A 14,732-nucleotide genomic window follows, 5' to 3' on the forward strand; every position below is an offset into this window, starting at 1 on the left:
CCGGCACTGGTGAGAAGCAAGGAGCTGTGGGAGCTGTGGGAGCTGTGGTCTACGTGTGCACGAGACCCCACGTCGGTCCCAAAATCTCCTTCCTCGCATGGAATCGCGCTTGAGATTTGTGCGAATGCTCCTCATGCTTTGACTCGTCGCCCCAGAACCGCATCGTTTTACGACGGCACTCATGTTTATGGCTTTATGAGCACGAGACGTGCACTGGGAGAGTTTAATGACCAAAAAAAAAACAGCTTTGGAAGTGGAGCTGTTACTTTACATGATCTGTGTTCAGAATTAATGGAGTTTTGGACAGTGTGCATTCTTCACAGCTACATATTTTATGCTGTGTATATAAAGATCCTGCTTCATTTTACTCCAGAATTACATAGTAAAATTCACGCTTTTCATCTCCATACAAATGAATCAAGTGGGTCCTTTCAGCGCCGCCCTCCTTCATCGTCGCCGCTGTCTCGCTGCGCTGGAATCGGGCCTCATCCATTCTCTGCACTCCTCTGGCTCCACTGTTTGAGAGTCAACAGCGTTTAATGAAAAGGCCCTTTCAACGCCTGCGGCGACGGGACAAACGGCCGCCGTGTGAGAGCAGACGCGCCGATCGCAGCGAGACGCAAACAGGCGATATCCGACGCCGTGGATATTTAGCCTCCGTTGCCCCTGCAGAACCAGGACCTCCCACCCGTGACGCGACCGGTCGTATTGTCACAGTCCCGTTCAGCCGTTTGTCTTTGAATCACACCATTAAACGCTCCGATCAATAAGTCATCAGGGAGATAAAGACGCCTTTCTGCTGTTTGGGTGTTTGCCTGTGCCGGCGGTGCTCAGCTACACTGAACAGCTGATTGTATTACTAAACATTAGGCTGGTCCGGAAACCAATATCCCCCAAAGGCGCATCTGATTGATTTAGCGCTGCAGGCCGCGGCCGAGCCATGCTTCACGGTTTGTCATGCTGCAAACCCACCGTTTCATTAACCCCTGTTGAGGCCGGGAGCTTGAATAGAAATGTGTGTGACTTCTAAACTTCACGCGACCACGGAGGCAGCGGCCGATCTGCGGCTGATGACGCTTGAAGCGACAAAGGAGACGAGGTCGCACAATAACTGTATCAGAATGAAAGGATTGCCTTTTTATTGCCATGTTAACATGCTGTGACAGGTTTGTTCGGCTCAGATCCAACGACGGCCAATAAATCATCCTTTGTGAGGTTTATCATGTGATTACCCACAACACCAGTGTCCAGTGGTGGTTTGTGACTCCTGCGCAGGCTGCTCTTGTCCTCCGGCGCCACGTGACACCTTTCTCTTCTCCCGCCACGCGTCTGTGGAGCTCGACAGCAGAACAGAAGCAGCAGGATCCCATTGTGACCCAGAAGCAGCCAGCAGCGCTCAGCCTCCACAGCTTTGTCGTGGGCCTCGCGCTGCTGATGGGTCACTGTTGAGGGACCAGCGGCGCCTCGATTGTCTGTCACGAAGCGGTTTGTGCGCTGCTATTTCGAGGCCGAGGTGCTCGATGCGTATAAATCGGTCGTGCGATTTGAGCTTTTCAGCAAACGCTGCACTCGTGCGACTCAACAGCAGCCTTGGGCTCCTTCGAGACGCACGTGGCAGCGCAGACGCACGACCTTCAGGACTCCCTAAAAACCCAAACACAGGTCGGGACCCAAACAATGCAGAGCTCACGCCCGAGGCGGCTTCACACACGAAAAGGTCCTTGGTTCTCGAAGAACGACGCGTATCTGAACGTGTGGAGAAAATACTGAACAGAATGATTTCTGCCATCTGAGGAAAATCAGTTGAGAAGGGCTTAATTTATGCTAATAACACAATCTGGAGCGCACGCTGCAGAGAAATGTGAGCTAATTTCCAGCTCATTGTGGATTATGTAACGCAGAGCCGTTCCTCCGCCTCGTCCTGTTTTTCACATCAGCCAAGCTAGGAGAGCGAAAAGTCTGGAAGCTAATTAGTAGCTAAAACCTAAATCTACTGCAGTCGGTCACATTATATAAATAAATGCTAAAAATAAGATCCCACCTTTTAAAGAACGGCGACGCGCAGGATTTTGGAAGTTTAATCCCGACCTCTGGTTTCGTGCACATGTTCTGCCTCCTGGGACACATCTGTGGGCTTTTACACAGATCAGTGTGTGACTCACTGTACGGGCAAGACCGGAGCCGGGACGGCCTCCAGCAACACAAACAAACAGGGAAATAAACAAACAACGGGCCCAGCACAACAAATAAACAGCCCAGTGCATGCGCACGCACACGTGCATGTACACACACACACACACACACACACACACACACACACACACACACACACACACACACACACACACACACACACACACACACACACACACACACACACACACACACACACACACACACACACACACACACGTACGTGCACACATGCACCTCTCTCTCTCCTCCACATGCTCGTGTTTTACATAACACTACTAGTGCTTCTGCTGTGACCCCGCTGGCCTGGATCACACACACGCAGGACAAGCTGTGTGTCGGGTGCAGAGGAAACATCATGAACTCACTAATCACTTTATGACTTAATGATCAACTCAGACCTCATACAGTTTGTTTGTTACTAAACTTTTTGGAGCCCTCTTATCATTACGGATGATAATATCGACATCTCACATGATGGCAGATGACAAAGCACAAAGTGCTGTAACAAAAAAAAAACATAAGTGTTTTTTAAAATAGTATCTTTGAAGGTCACGATAGATGTGCATTGTGTGGGCACACACACACACACACACACACACACACACACACACACACACACACACACACACACACACACACACACACACACACACACACACACACACACACACACACACACACACACACAGTCTCAGTCTTACACTCTGGCTGAACTTGACGCCCATAAAACGCAGACGCATCAACACACGCTCACACTTTCCATATACAGACACACAGCCGTAGAACGTGTGCCACATCGCCGATGCTGTGGCACATTCAGCTCCATCTCATTTTGTTCCTAACACACATCACTTAGAGTGAAATGGCTACTTTTCCCTAATTGCCTAAATCCTGAGGGGCCCGTTTCTACATATTACATAACCACTGTCCAAAAGGATTGTTTTTGGCACATGTTCTGCTACTGATGTTCAATTTTAGCCTCTGGCTCCGGGTGCCAGAAGTACGCGCCCCTCAGACATACAGTCTTTTCCTATACAGGCTGGTGCCTGTTCAGGGGAAAAGTCCCTGTAATTAGAGCAGATCACAATTCTTTAAAAAAGCACACGCTTACCCCCCCCCCCACACACACACGACAATGAATCACTTCTGTGCTGTACTTGTTTGTAGTAACGCACGGATTAGTTGTCATGCAGCATCTCTGGGTTCCTGCTTCTCGCATTTGGTCTCGTCTCTTTGTGTCTGATTGCTGTCGGATGCACAGCGTGTCTACTAAAATCTGTTTGCAGCGCGTGGACAAATATTTAAAACACGTAGTGTGACAACGTGAATAGGGGCGGAAGACAAAAGGCATAAAAACAAGGGAGGTTTTGACAAAAACCTTTGTTTTGAACAATAGCACGTGTAGTGAACAGTAGGGAGGGAAGGAATTTCAAAAATCCATGCGCCTAGATGTCAAATGAGGACAAAGACTGTGGAGAACATATGAAGAAAAACAACTTTAGAAAGACGGCAATGATGAGGAAAAGTGTACAAAAACATACACACGGGAAACAAACAAATTATGGACTTTCAGGAGAGTCCACGAGACCTGAGGCTTGGCCCTGCTGAGGCCTTCCAGCCCACCGCGGCAAAAACACTCCAACAAAAGGATCATTTATTGGAGGAGGAAAGAGGGGGAGGAGGAATATATGGATGAAAGGAGGGGAAACACTGTACAGAGGCATTCGAGGGCCGTATGAGTGAAACACTGGCCCCATCTCAACATTCACAGCCAATGTGTAACATTCTCCCCCACACTGTCCCGCTGACGTACTCGGCAACCGGAGCCCGTACGGTTCCGCTGTGGCAGCCGTTCTATTTAAAACCCACCCAGCGACGCCGCCTGCTTCCACCAGGAATACCTTCATAAAACCAGCACGCCGACTTATGGATGCAGATGCTGGTGATCTGTTTCCATCTGTGGAAGCCATGAAAACCAACTGTTGGGAGCCAGATTCTCGGCACTAACCGCAAGATCCCATGATAAATTTTTGCTAATGCTTTAAATTCTTCATTAAATCCAAACGCGGAGCGGAGCTGCGAAACGTTCGCCGCAGGAACTCCAGGGGTTTAAATCTAACACAACCTATGGTGCAAATCATGTGGAAGCTAGCAGGGCTACATAAACAACAAGGCCTGGCAGGATGCATTCATCACAAGAGCCCCACTGTGCAAGGTTAAGTAAGACTACTGAGTGTTTTACTCATGCATATAAATCCACATCTCCATTTAAATGCTGCTCTATCTGCTTAAACTGCAGGCGACTATTTCTTAGTGGGCTAATTTAGTACAGACAGTAGCTCAAAGAGACTGCTTTTCTAAGAGGAAACGTCTCACAGTGACCTAGTTGAGGCATTGTTTAGTTGTGGTGGTACCCCACGGCTACAAAATGGCCTCAAACAGTAGGAGAAGCTGTCAATACAATGAAAATTCAGCATCTGCCCTTGCTGACCTCCCTCACCAACAAAAAAAGTTAGGAATAGTTTTTTTTATATATCAAAAACAGCAACATATTATTAAACTAGAATTTAACAGCCAAATATAAAAGCCCTCAAATAATTCATATTGATTTTAATTCATGTAGATACTCGATTGTCAGATTAGAGTATTGAAAGGGTAAAGTTCCACTTTATTGACCTTTATTGACGCTATTGAAGCAGCTGAATTCTGCTGCCTGCCGCTACAAGCAACACAAATCTCTTAATCTGACCCGAAAACACCAAGAGAGAAGCTAACAGGGGGTAAAGTAGCACTGGGAATGCTTAAAAAAACCTTTAAAAGGATCAATACAGGTTTCCACAGCGTAGATACTGGTTGATATTCCAGTTGGTGACGTGGCCTTTACCATTTTACATAATCACATCAGCCAGCAGTGCTTCTCTTTAAAAGTACACAGAGCCCCAGACCAGAAAATCTATTGACAAATTGTGAGGGCAGCGTATGAATTCATTTTATGGACTCTGCATACAGTCATACAAATCAAACTAGTCCCCAATCTGGCGCCAGGTGAAGTTTGATTAAAGCATAGATGGAGTTGCAGAACGCTTTTCAAATGAGTAATGAAAAGGAGCAGAATATGAAAAGAAAATGAAATGAGGAAACAGTAAAATGAAAAATATGGCATGGCAAGAGATTACACATCATACACATTTGTGTCAAGAGAAAAAAGGATTATGATCACAAACAGAATTAGACAAAACTTTTTTTAAAAAGAAAAAAAACACTTGCCTGTTCCCTCTTTGTTTGCGTTCTGATGCGTCCGGAGCTCTTCTGATTTGTAGAAGTCAATGCTGGCGTAGGTGTTAAGGTTGGAGCTGCTGCTGCTGCTGTTGGTATTGTTGCTGCTGCTACTGCTGCTAACTGCTGCTCCAACTCCCCCGACCCCAGAACCTCCACCCAGCACGGAGAAGAGCCGAGATGGAGCCTGGCTACCTGAAGGCCCATCCAGACCCGAATGAGGGCCCTCTTTGTTAGCCAAGTCCAAGTCAATGTAGTTAAGGCCCTGTTCTGTAGATGAAGTGCTTGTGGGAAGGGACTGCTGTCCAGAAAGAGGTAACTGAGTTGGGGTATCCGACACAGCACCATTTCCCCACAGCATGTTTTCAAAGCCAAGCCGACGGGCCACAGTCTGGGCGTGTTCAGGAAAGAGCGAAGCGGTGGAAGAAGAGGAAGTGGATGTAGAAGTGGGGAGGGAAGGTGAGACAAGGAAGGTTTCTGAGCAATGTCTTCTGCGTCCTTGGGGGTCAGCCCGGATAACTTTAGCTCCATGGTCTAGGTTGAGTCCTGGTTTGACAAGGGGGAAATCGAGACCCCGTGATAGAACTGAAACAGTCCTTGTGGGGGAAGGGGTTTTGGGGGACACATTAGAGGTTGGCCTAGGGGCAGTGTTGTTATTCAAGCTGAATGCCATCTCTGTGTAGTCACCACAGGATGTAGGGGACTCAGACTCTGTCACTGAAGGAACACTTTCTCTGTTTTTTCTAACGGGGGCTTCAGCTACTTTCACAGCCTCTTCATGAGGACTAGTACAATCCTCATTACAGGTTTTAGGGGCATGAGCAAGAGTTGGAGGTGTAGGGGGTGTGTGAAAAGGGGGGAATATTAGCGGGGTGAGGGAAAGAGGGGACGGGGACGGAGAGGGCCCAAGATCCATGTTGACATACTCTGAGGCAGCCGGGGGGGTAATGGGGGCAGAAGGGCTTCGGGAGATAGGATTAAAGTTTCCTAAGCAAGACATTGGCCTGTGTTGAGGATGGTGACTGCTTGAACCATGAGGCAGTGATAAGCCATGCCAGAGACCCCTGCCACGTGCTCCTCCAACCCCAGTCTGATTGATCTTCTCTCCTTTAAACTCGATGCTTACGTATTCTCCAGGGCTCTTAGGTTCTGGGGGCAGGGGGTTCTCGCGGACCCTAGGAAGGGTGTTAGCCTTCGATACATCAACAAACAGGCTCACTGGTCTGTTCCTAGTATGGTTACCCTGCTTGGACAAACTGCTAGAAACCCTTTTCTGCTGGAGCTTATTCCCATCTTTGGACTTTGGTGTTCCTCCAGGCATAGTGACCCCAGTCTGGGCAGCTCGGTCTTCACTGTCCCCAAGGCTTTCACTACTGGCTGAACTGGAGGAGTAAGAGGAGGAGGAGAGTGACAGGTGGCATCCACCGACTGAATTCCCTGCTGCTGCTTGTTCCTGATGATCTCCAGTAGTCCGAACGCCACCCGCTCCTCTATTGCTACTCCCATTGGGCCTTCTGCCTCGTCTGGGCCCATCGTCAAAGTGTCCAGGAGACGCATTATGTTTGTAGGATCTTGGAAGGGAATAATAAGAATACACCATTTTGGGAGCTTGTTGTTGAGAACTAGTCTCCAAATGCCCACTGTGCTCAGGAGGTGGGGGGCTGCCATTTACAGAACGTGCACTGATTGGCGACATGTTCATATAGTCACTGCCTGCCCTGCTGTCTGCGCTGCCACTGCCCAGCCAGGCCCCTCCAGAGAGCCCTCCACGTTGGTCAGGAGAGCAGCTGCTATTAGGAGACATTATCATGTAGCCGTCAGACGTCGGTGGTCGGATCTGCTGAGGAGGAGACACACTGCTGTTGGGGGTCATGGCCATGTAATCATCAGCAGTTTTAGAATCTGAGTCTGGAACAGAGACGGCCAATGACTGGGATAGAGACACTGGAGGCTGAGTGACACCAGGCAGCATAGACATGTACCCATTGTCCACACCCAAATTTACAGTGCCAACAGCTACACTACCCCCTTCACCTTTGAATTCCTCTGCTACATCCAAGTACCCTCCTCCTCCGCCTCCTGACCCAGGACCTGCTACTGATTCCCTCTGTGTGGAAGAGGAGGTGGAATGGAAAGATTCACGACTTGTGCTTCTTGACATGATGGCATAATCAGTAGAGTCTTCGTTTGCCGTCTCCTCAGCTCTCCGCTGTCGTGGTGCCAGCCTCTCCAGGGTCATAGGCGGTAATGAAGCTCGCTTGCTCAGTAGCCTACGTTCAGCTTCACAATCACGGCTGGAGGAGCGTCGCAGCACTCTCCTCGAAGGGGGCTGGGAGCCACCGAGTGGTGTTGATGGTGAAGGCAAGGTGCCGGATGTTAAACTCCCTTGATTACTGCTGCTACCACCACCCCCACCACGTTGGCCCATCAGAATATAGTTTGCTCCTTCCTCCCCAAGAGACTGGCTGCCAACACTATCAACAGAGCTTCCAGGGAGGCTCGGGGAAGGGAGTGTGTGATCCCCAGGACTAGAGCCATACTCATCTGAGGATCCATAATCACTGGGTGAGCCTGAGACAGAGGAGCGATGAGAAGGAACATGACTATAGGCACCAGACCCTGGGCCAGCACTACTAGAAGATGTATCACCTCCAAATTCAGAGCCATGCCCAGAGCTAGAGCAGAGGCTTGGAGCAGTGTAAGGTGTTGGCGTAGAGATAGACCGCATTAATCCCAGAGGATTTTTAGTAGCCGTGGTGGATACTGAACGGACTGACTTTGAACTAAGAATTGGGGTAGTGGAACAGGAGCCATTGGTGGAGGGGCTGGAGCTACGTCCTTGGAGCAGCGTAGTCCCTGCTATTGCGTCATCTGCCTTTGCCCCATCACTGGCGGTGCGAGACCTTGGGAAGCTATGGCGTGGGGTGGGAGAAGCATTGGCACTACTGCCCCCTGATCCAACGCTAGCTCCTCCAGGTGGCTCCGTTCGTGGCCGACGGGTAAAGCCTACCTGGCTCGGAGGAGGGTTTGTATGGTGACGACGCGAGGGGACACTGATGGGGTTAGAAGCAGTGGCGCCTCCTCCAGGGCCGGAGTTTGACTGAGATTTGCTTCTTTGGCGGAACTCCTCGCTCAGTGCCTTCATGGCCTCTAGCAAAGTTTCATGCATGTTCTGGGCCACCACTGAATCATCCACCTAAGATGCAAAATAAAAATATTCAAACTATATAATTCTGGAGCTTTATATTAAATTTAATTTACACAACAAAACATTTAGAAAAGTTAGCTGAATTAGAGTTAGCTAGAAGCAAGACAAACATTTACAAAACCTGGATAATATAAGGTTACATGAACAGTTTCTTTCATTCTCTTCATTACAGACCTTTAACAAAATGTGATTGGAAAGTAAAACTGTCAACATCAGGAGAAAGTAGAGCTCACCTGCATCCAGAACTCGCCTGGGCCTGTCACAGCAGAACGTCCCACCTCAACAAAAAAGAAGTTTTCTGAATGGCCGCAGCGCCGGACATTCATCAGCTGCAGCACAACAGCAGCTGCATCTGAGTTGAGCTTGACAAAGTTGACAGTCTTGTCAGTCAGGCAAAGACGATAGATGCCCACCAAGTTCTTGGCCTGACCTAGACCTTTGGGCCACACCTTGACCTGCCACACCTCTTTGAACGCAGGACCAGGATTAGGCAGCCCATAGTCCCCTGCAGCTCCGCTGTCGATGGGGTTCTTACCTTTAAGGAAATAAAGAAGATATAAAACAGTGGCATTAAAAAGTGAAAAAGCAACAGAACACAAAAAGTTATCAAAGTGTTTTATTCATATTTTAATTATGAAGAACAAAGGACAACAAATATTACACTGCTGTAACAAAGAAATGTATCTGTGAACCAAGGGTACACCAGGTAAAACCACCCCTATTTACTTTAAGCAGAGGGCGAAGGTGCCTTTATTATGTAAGCTGTGCTGATATTGAGCTTTTTCACTGATTTTTAAACAAGATATGATGTCAAAGAGCATGCTGCAGGTTGTGAGACCGGTTTACTGGGGTCAAATACTCAGACACCTTGACACACATGACCACACATACAAACAGAGACACGTAACAACCGACAGCTGAAATGCTGAGCAAGACTCATGACTATGAAAGTAAAGCAGAGAGAACCAACTTGGATGATGCTTAAAAATTGTCTGTCTCCAAAATCAGTAAACAACATCAGTGACAATAGTCAAATAGCTAAAAGGTCAAGAGACATTTTCTGAAACTGCTCTCCTGACGAACTAACAACACGTTGTGTCTTTTAGCAGGAACACAGGCAGTCTATTCATTCTTTGAGGCAAGTGTTTTGTATTCAGACCTGTAAGGAATTACTGAGTGAAAGCTCCTGGTGAGTCCTGATTCCAGCAAAACCAAGGCGGGAGCCTTACTTAAGCATCTAACAACATTTGATGTTGTTTAGAGTCTCACGTAATTTTCTGGGGTCATTTCCAGCTTCAGATCTGTGACAATGCTGTGACTTCATTCTGTCATTTTGTGCAGCAACTGAAACTGCCTCTGAAAATATCACCGATTTACCTCTAAGCTCTTTCACTTACGGCCACAAGGGACCTGACAGCTGTTGACTGAAAAGCCCAGGATTACAGAAATACCGTGTTGTGAGTCATGTTTCAGGGGTGGACTCTTATCCTTCTCAGAGGAACCACCCTTAAATGTTCCTTGCACAAGGCCCCTTTCACGGCCATGTAGCACATTTCTTCATCTTCCCAACTGCCAGCGTGGATATGTCTGTGCATGACAAGCACCAAGGTACAATACAAACTCAATCAGCCTTATGACAAGACTGAAGAAACAAAGTTTGACAAAGAGGCTCACCTGAGCTCTGCACCAATGAATTTAAGCCCACCACATCTGGCATTTTTGAATATTAAAATATTGACCTATTGTTCTACTGCTTTGGCCCAATCAGACACAACGCACGCTGGCCACAAAATTCCAAACACATTCTGGTCTGTCTGCACGTGTTTGTTCTTCCTTTCCAATGCCCGACAATGACAACCATATGTGGGTACGACTCTACGCGTGCACAGCATACGCCGCACTAACTGGGCTTGTGTTACGACAGACATTTCACACATCGTCTTCCCCAAAACATTTTTTCGGGCGATTGCAAAAGCGAGGGAGAAGCCCAACGTGTCTCGCCATTTCCTATTGCAGTTTCCTTCCCTAAAATTGGAGGATCACTCGGAGCCTAGAATAGATGTGTTTTGTTGAAGGCGACACAGGCTGGGGCTCAGCAGCTGTGTGTGTGTGTGTGTGTGTGTGTGTGTGTGTGTGTGTGTGTGTGTGTGTGTGTGTGGCACTCCCCCTACATTAGATGACTCAGTCTAGGCTGTGCATGGCTGTTTCATGTACTGCCTCTCTCTGTGTGTGAGAGGCTGTGTGCAAGAAGCCCTGTTTGCCTTCTGGATTTAGATTTACAACAGGAAGGGGTGGTTTGGGGATTTTTCAGTGGGGCGAGAGAATGAGGGTGTGCAGGAGATTGCACAGAGATATCAAAGAGGGCATTTAAAATAAGTCTTTAAGGAGTAATTAACTTCATTTGGGATTGCTTAAAAGAAACTCGATGCAATCTTTATTTATTGTGAAACTTAACTTTTTGCCAGTTTGCAGGGCACACGGAGAATGTTGAGGATTTCAAATGTCTGAAGGAAAACAAGTGCGCTGTTTATTGTGAGTACAATGCAGCCTTAAGCAGCACTACACAAACACAGATATAAAGATTCTCACACGATGCACAGCAATTTAGCCTGAATATCACGCGCCTCCCTTGACAGTAACATGAAGCTGGGCTTCACGTTCTAGTCCTTCCCAACGGCGGCTGTTGAGTGAGCGGTACCGCTGGTTTCCCTCTACATAATGAAGCTATCAGCCACCGCTCCACAACATAATGAGCCCTCAGAAACAGTGGCCCCCACACACCGGCCCAACGCACCTGGAGCCGACGCATGTGCCTCGGGTTTGAGGCGCCAGCCTTGTGTCAAACACGGAGAACCGGGCGTCCGAGCGCGTTTGAGACTTCCCGTTTTAGCAGCCTTGCTCGCTTTCACACGCACCAGCTCTTCACCTAATTTGCGGTGCGACCGCACATCAAAATTACCAAGAGGGGGCGACGCCGCCATCACAGACCACACGTAACGAGGCCATAATCTGGCGTTTTAAGCCGCGTTACTGGCGTCGCCTCCTTCCTCTGGGTGCGTTCGGGGAACACTTGCACCATATTTACACCCCGACAGCTCCCTCCTGAGTGAAAGGCTTATTGTTGTTATGGTTATCACACAAACCCTAAGGAAGTAGCTCTTCCATGAGGGTCTGGAGATGGTATCGGCCCAGAAACAGCCAACACAGTGTGCGGGCACATTGTTAGTGAAGCACTTCGTCAATGGGTGGGTTTCTAGTTGGTTTTAGATTACGTTTTAAGATGGAAGCACACATCGCCTCCAGTTTAAGGGTCTGTATGATAAGTTCTCAACATAATACATAGAGTATAAATAATTAGTTGCCACAGCCCACATTTCTAGAAGGGCCCCGTTAAAAGCCATTAGCTAATGCGGCATGTAAATCATGGAAAACTACTCTGGCATTGAACCGGCAGCTCTCCCTGGGTTCTGTTTCAAGTGTGTGACCTCATTGCCCCGGCTCGCCGTCGCACCGCACAGCGCTGCACAGCAACTTCTAAAGGCCGAGCCCCATTTTCTTTCCCCTATCTCAGCTACTGTGCCTTTTCACCACCGCCCCCCCTACACCGCTTTGGCGGCGTGGATAGATAGGAGACAGCTGTGTACATTTTGTCCTCACATGTATTGGGGGGGGGGGAGAGCGAGCCACCCAGCAGCGAAAACTGTTTGTGTAATCTCTGGCTGACATGTGTACCCATTTTCCTCCTTTTCAGCTCCTCCACTTCCTATCACCGCGTTCTCTTCTACCATCTGCGATCCCCCTATCGGGGCCCACACTCAGGGACACACAACGCTTCCCCTACACATGTGGTTTGTGTTAGCCCACAGTACGCACAAAGGCGCATGAAATGAAATTATTGGTGACCCATCCAAGGGTTCGCTGTCCCCAGACCAGACACGCACAGAGGAACCTAAGCGGGACGTGAGCCGAAGACGCCCTCCTCAACCTGGCGGCCATCTTGGTTTCTGCGGGTTGTAAACACTGTGTCTCAGAAAGTCACAAAAGAAACAACAGCCGCCCTCCCTGTTACAAAGAGTCCTGATTTACAAAACACGGTTCTCCAAAGCGCACGTTTGAAGGAACCGTGAAATCTGTGCACATTAGTTTAAGGCCATGGGCACGATTCAAGTACAGTTTCTCCTATTAGACACATTTTCATTTACTAGCTTCATTAAATGTAAATGGCTGTAAACGCTGAAGGAAACGAGAAGCGCTCCCACAGTGCACATTCCTTTGAGCCGAGATGTTGAGGACTAAATATTTTATTCTTCTCTCACTCCTGGGTTTCATTTCACTCCTTGCAGCAGAGCGAAGCGTTTCGTGATCTCTTCCGGGGACTTTGCTTCATGTCTGACACCATTCTGTGACGACTGACATGGTTCATGAGGTTAACAAAGGCTTTTCAATAGTTTCACTTACATTCGCTGTAAAGCTGCTAAATCCCTGCTGCTGATGAACCTCCTGACCTGCACTAACGGTAGTAATGGGCAAGTATCAACCAACAGCGATCAATGCAGCCCACTATAAAAGGCCGCCATGCATTTAAAGCCCCGCAGGTCCATGACGGTCAACATATGTGCACTCATCGACTAAATGGATGGCGTTGCCTCCGGCTTTTCTTTGCTGTCGATCATATCTCGGCACTTAATTGACGAGCTGCTTCCGCCACGAGCCGACCCACACGCACAGACGCAGGCACACACGGAGACGGATCCGAGGGCACCCCCCCCCCTTCTGACTCCGTGCCCTCCATGTTTTACTGTAGCCGTGATGCAACGAGCCAGAGCCGTGTTAATGTGCACGGCCTGTTCGTGTGGAGGGAACGTCCTGTGGCCGCGCGGACAGTCTACACAACCATCTCCAAACAAGAAAGGTGGACGTGTTCAACCGTTTACATAAACATTGTGTCCCGACAGCATCCAAGTCTGCCTCTCCTCCAATGACTTCATCACAAACAGGCCCGACTGTGCCGCCAGCCGCTGACCCACCAGACACTAATTACTGCCTAATTAGGGAGACGAACAGCGCTTAAGCGCGGCTTAATGTCTAATCGCGCGGCCGCCGGTCGGATCCGGTCGTCACCGGCCAGAGAGCAGCCAAACAAACACCGGATCGCACGGTGAAGTCCGATCTGGCAGCAGCTCTCGACAGGTTCTCGCTATGGTCGTTAAAGTGCCACATTTAACATGGGAGCAGTCCACGGAGCTAACAGAAAACACATTGACAGCGCTCGCACTGAATTAGCATGAGAGACCATCACATGCGGAACGAGACGTTAAATGTAGCATTTAGGAGCTTTGAACTGAAGCACACGCTGCAAAATGATATATAATAATCTATATAATAAAAATGAATGCAGCTGTTAGTTAGGATGTCACACAGTGAACACATCCAGCCCAGAAGTATCTGGGTTCAAAAGTGGACTAGATTGATTTCTTTTTCTTCGCTCGCTTTAATCTCGTCCCTTCTTTGTTTTAGCCAAAACAGGCGACGCGGTGCAGATGAGGAGCATCCTCCCTCCCACAACATGCACCACTGTAGCGGTCGCTCTCATCCGGTTTAACGGAGCCCGACCTGCTGCAGCGGGTCAGAATGGGAGCGAGCGGCCTCATCTGCGGCAGCCGTGACGTAAGAAGGCAAGATTTTCAAAATCCAAAGACTTAGAAGCCTAAAATCAGCCCACAAGTGCATTAGCCGGGCTAAGATAATTAAACGTGGCTCCGCTCAACACGTAGCAGCTGATACGCGTTCTGCTGTGTTCGCGTGGAGACGAGACCGACTCGGTGCAACGTGTGAAGTTCAGCTTCTCAAAGATCAGTTTCACTGCGTTTGCGGAGGCGAAACTGAGCAGAAGCCTGTTTTTTTGTTTAAATAATTCTACTCTGTGGCGTCAAATCAGTGTTGATGCAGCTTGTCGATGGCGTCTCCCTCTCTGTTGTTTAGCTCCACCGGCTCCAAAGTTTAACTTAACTGCTGTATTGTTATATCCAGGTCAGAAACAATTCCCGAGGTG

The 14,732-nt window shown here is 48.6% G+C and overlaps 1 protein-coding gene across 3 annotated transcripts in view; it reads right to left on the reverse strand.

Moving 5' to 3' along the window:
* si:ch73-335l21.1 (insulin receptor substrate 1-B) overlaps positions 1-14,732 on the reverse strand; it is a 31,637-nt gene that overhangs the window by 14,427 nt on the left and 2,478 nt on the right. The window contains exons 2-4 of one of the 3 annotated variants that reach the window (XR_008696688.1): positions 8,914-9,215; positions 5,464-8,668; positions 2,042-3,665 (exon numbers count right to left, since the gene is read on the reverse strand). Coding sequence is in view for 2 of the 3 variants with exons in the window: in XM_055514687.1 (XP_055370662.1) it covers positions 5,441-8,668; positions 8,914-9,215 (3,530 nt within the window). In the remaining variant the exon portion in view is untranslated. Of the gene's footprint in view, positions 1-2,041; positions 3,666-4,843; positions 8,669-8,913; positions 9,216-14,732 lie in introns of those variants that run through there. The other 2 variants (XM_029142876.3, XM_055514687.1) reach the window with 2 other exon arrangements.

This window comes from Betta splendens, chromosome 2, assembly GCF_900634795.4.
Source record: "Betta splendens chromosome 2, fBetSpl5.4, whole genome shotgun sequence".
Classification (NCBI taxonomy): domain Eukaryota; kingdom Metazoa; phylum Chordata; class Actinopteri; order Anabantiformes; family Osphronemidae; genus Betta; species Betta splendens.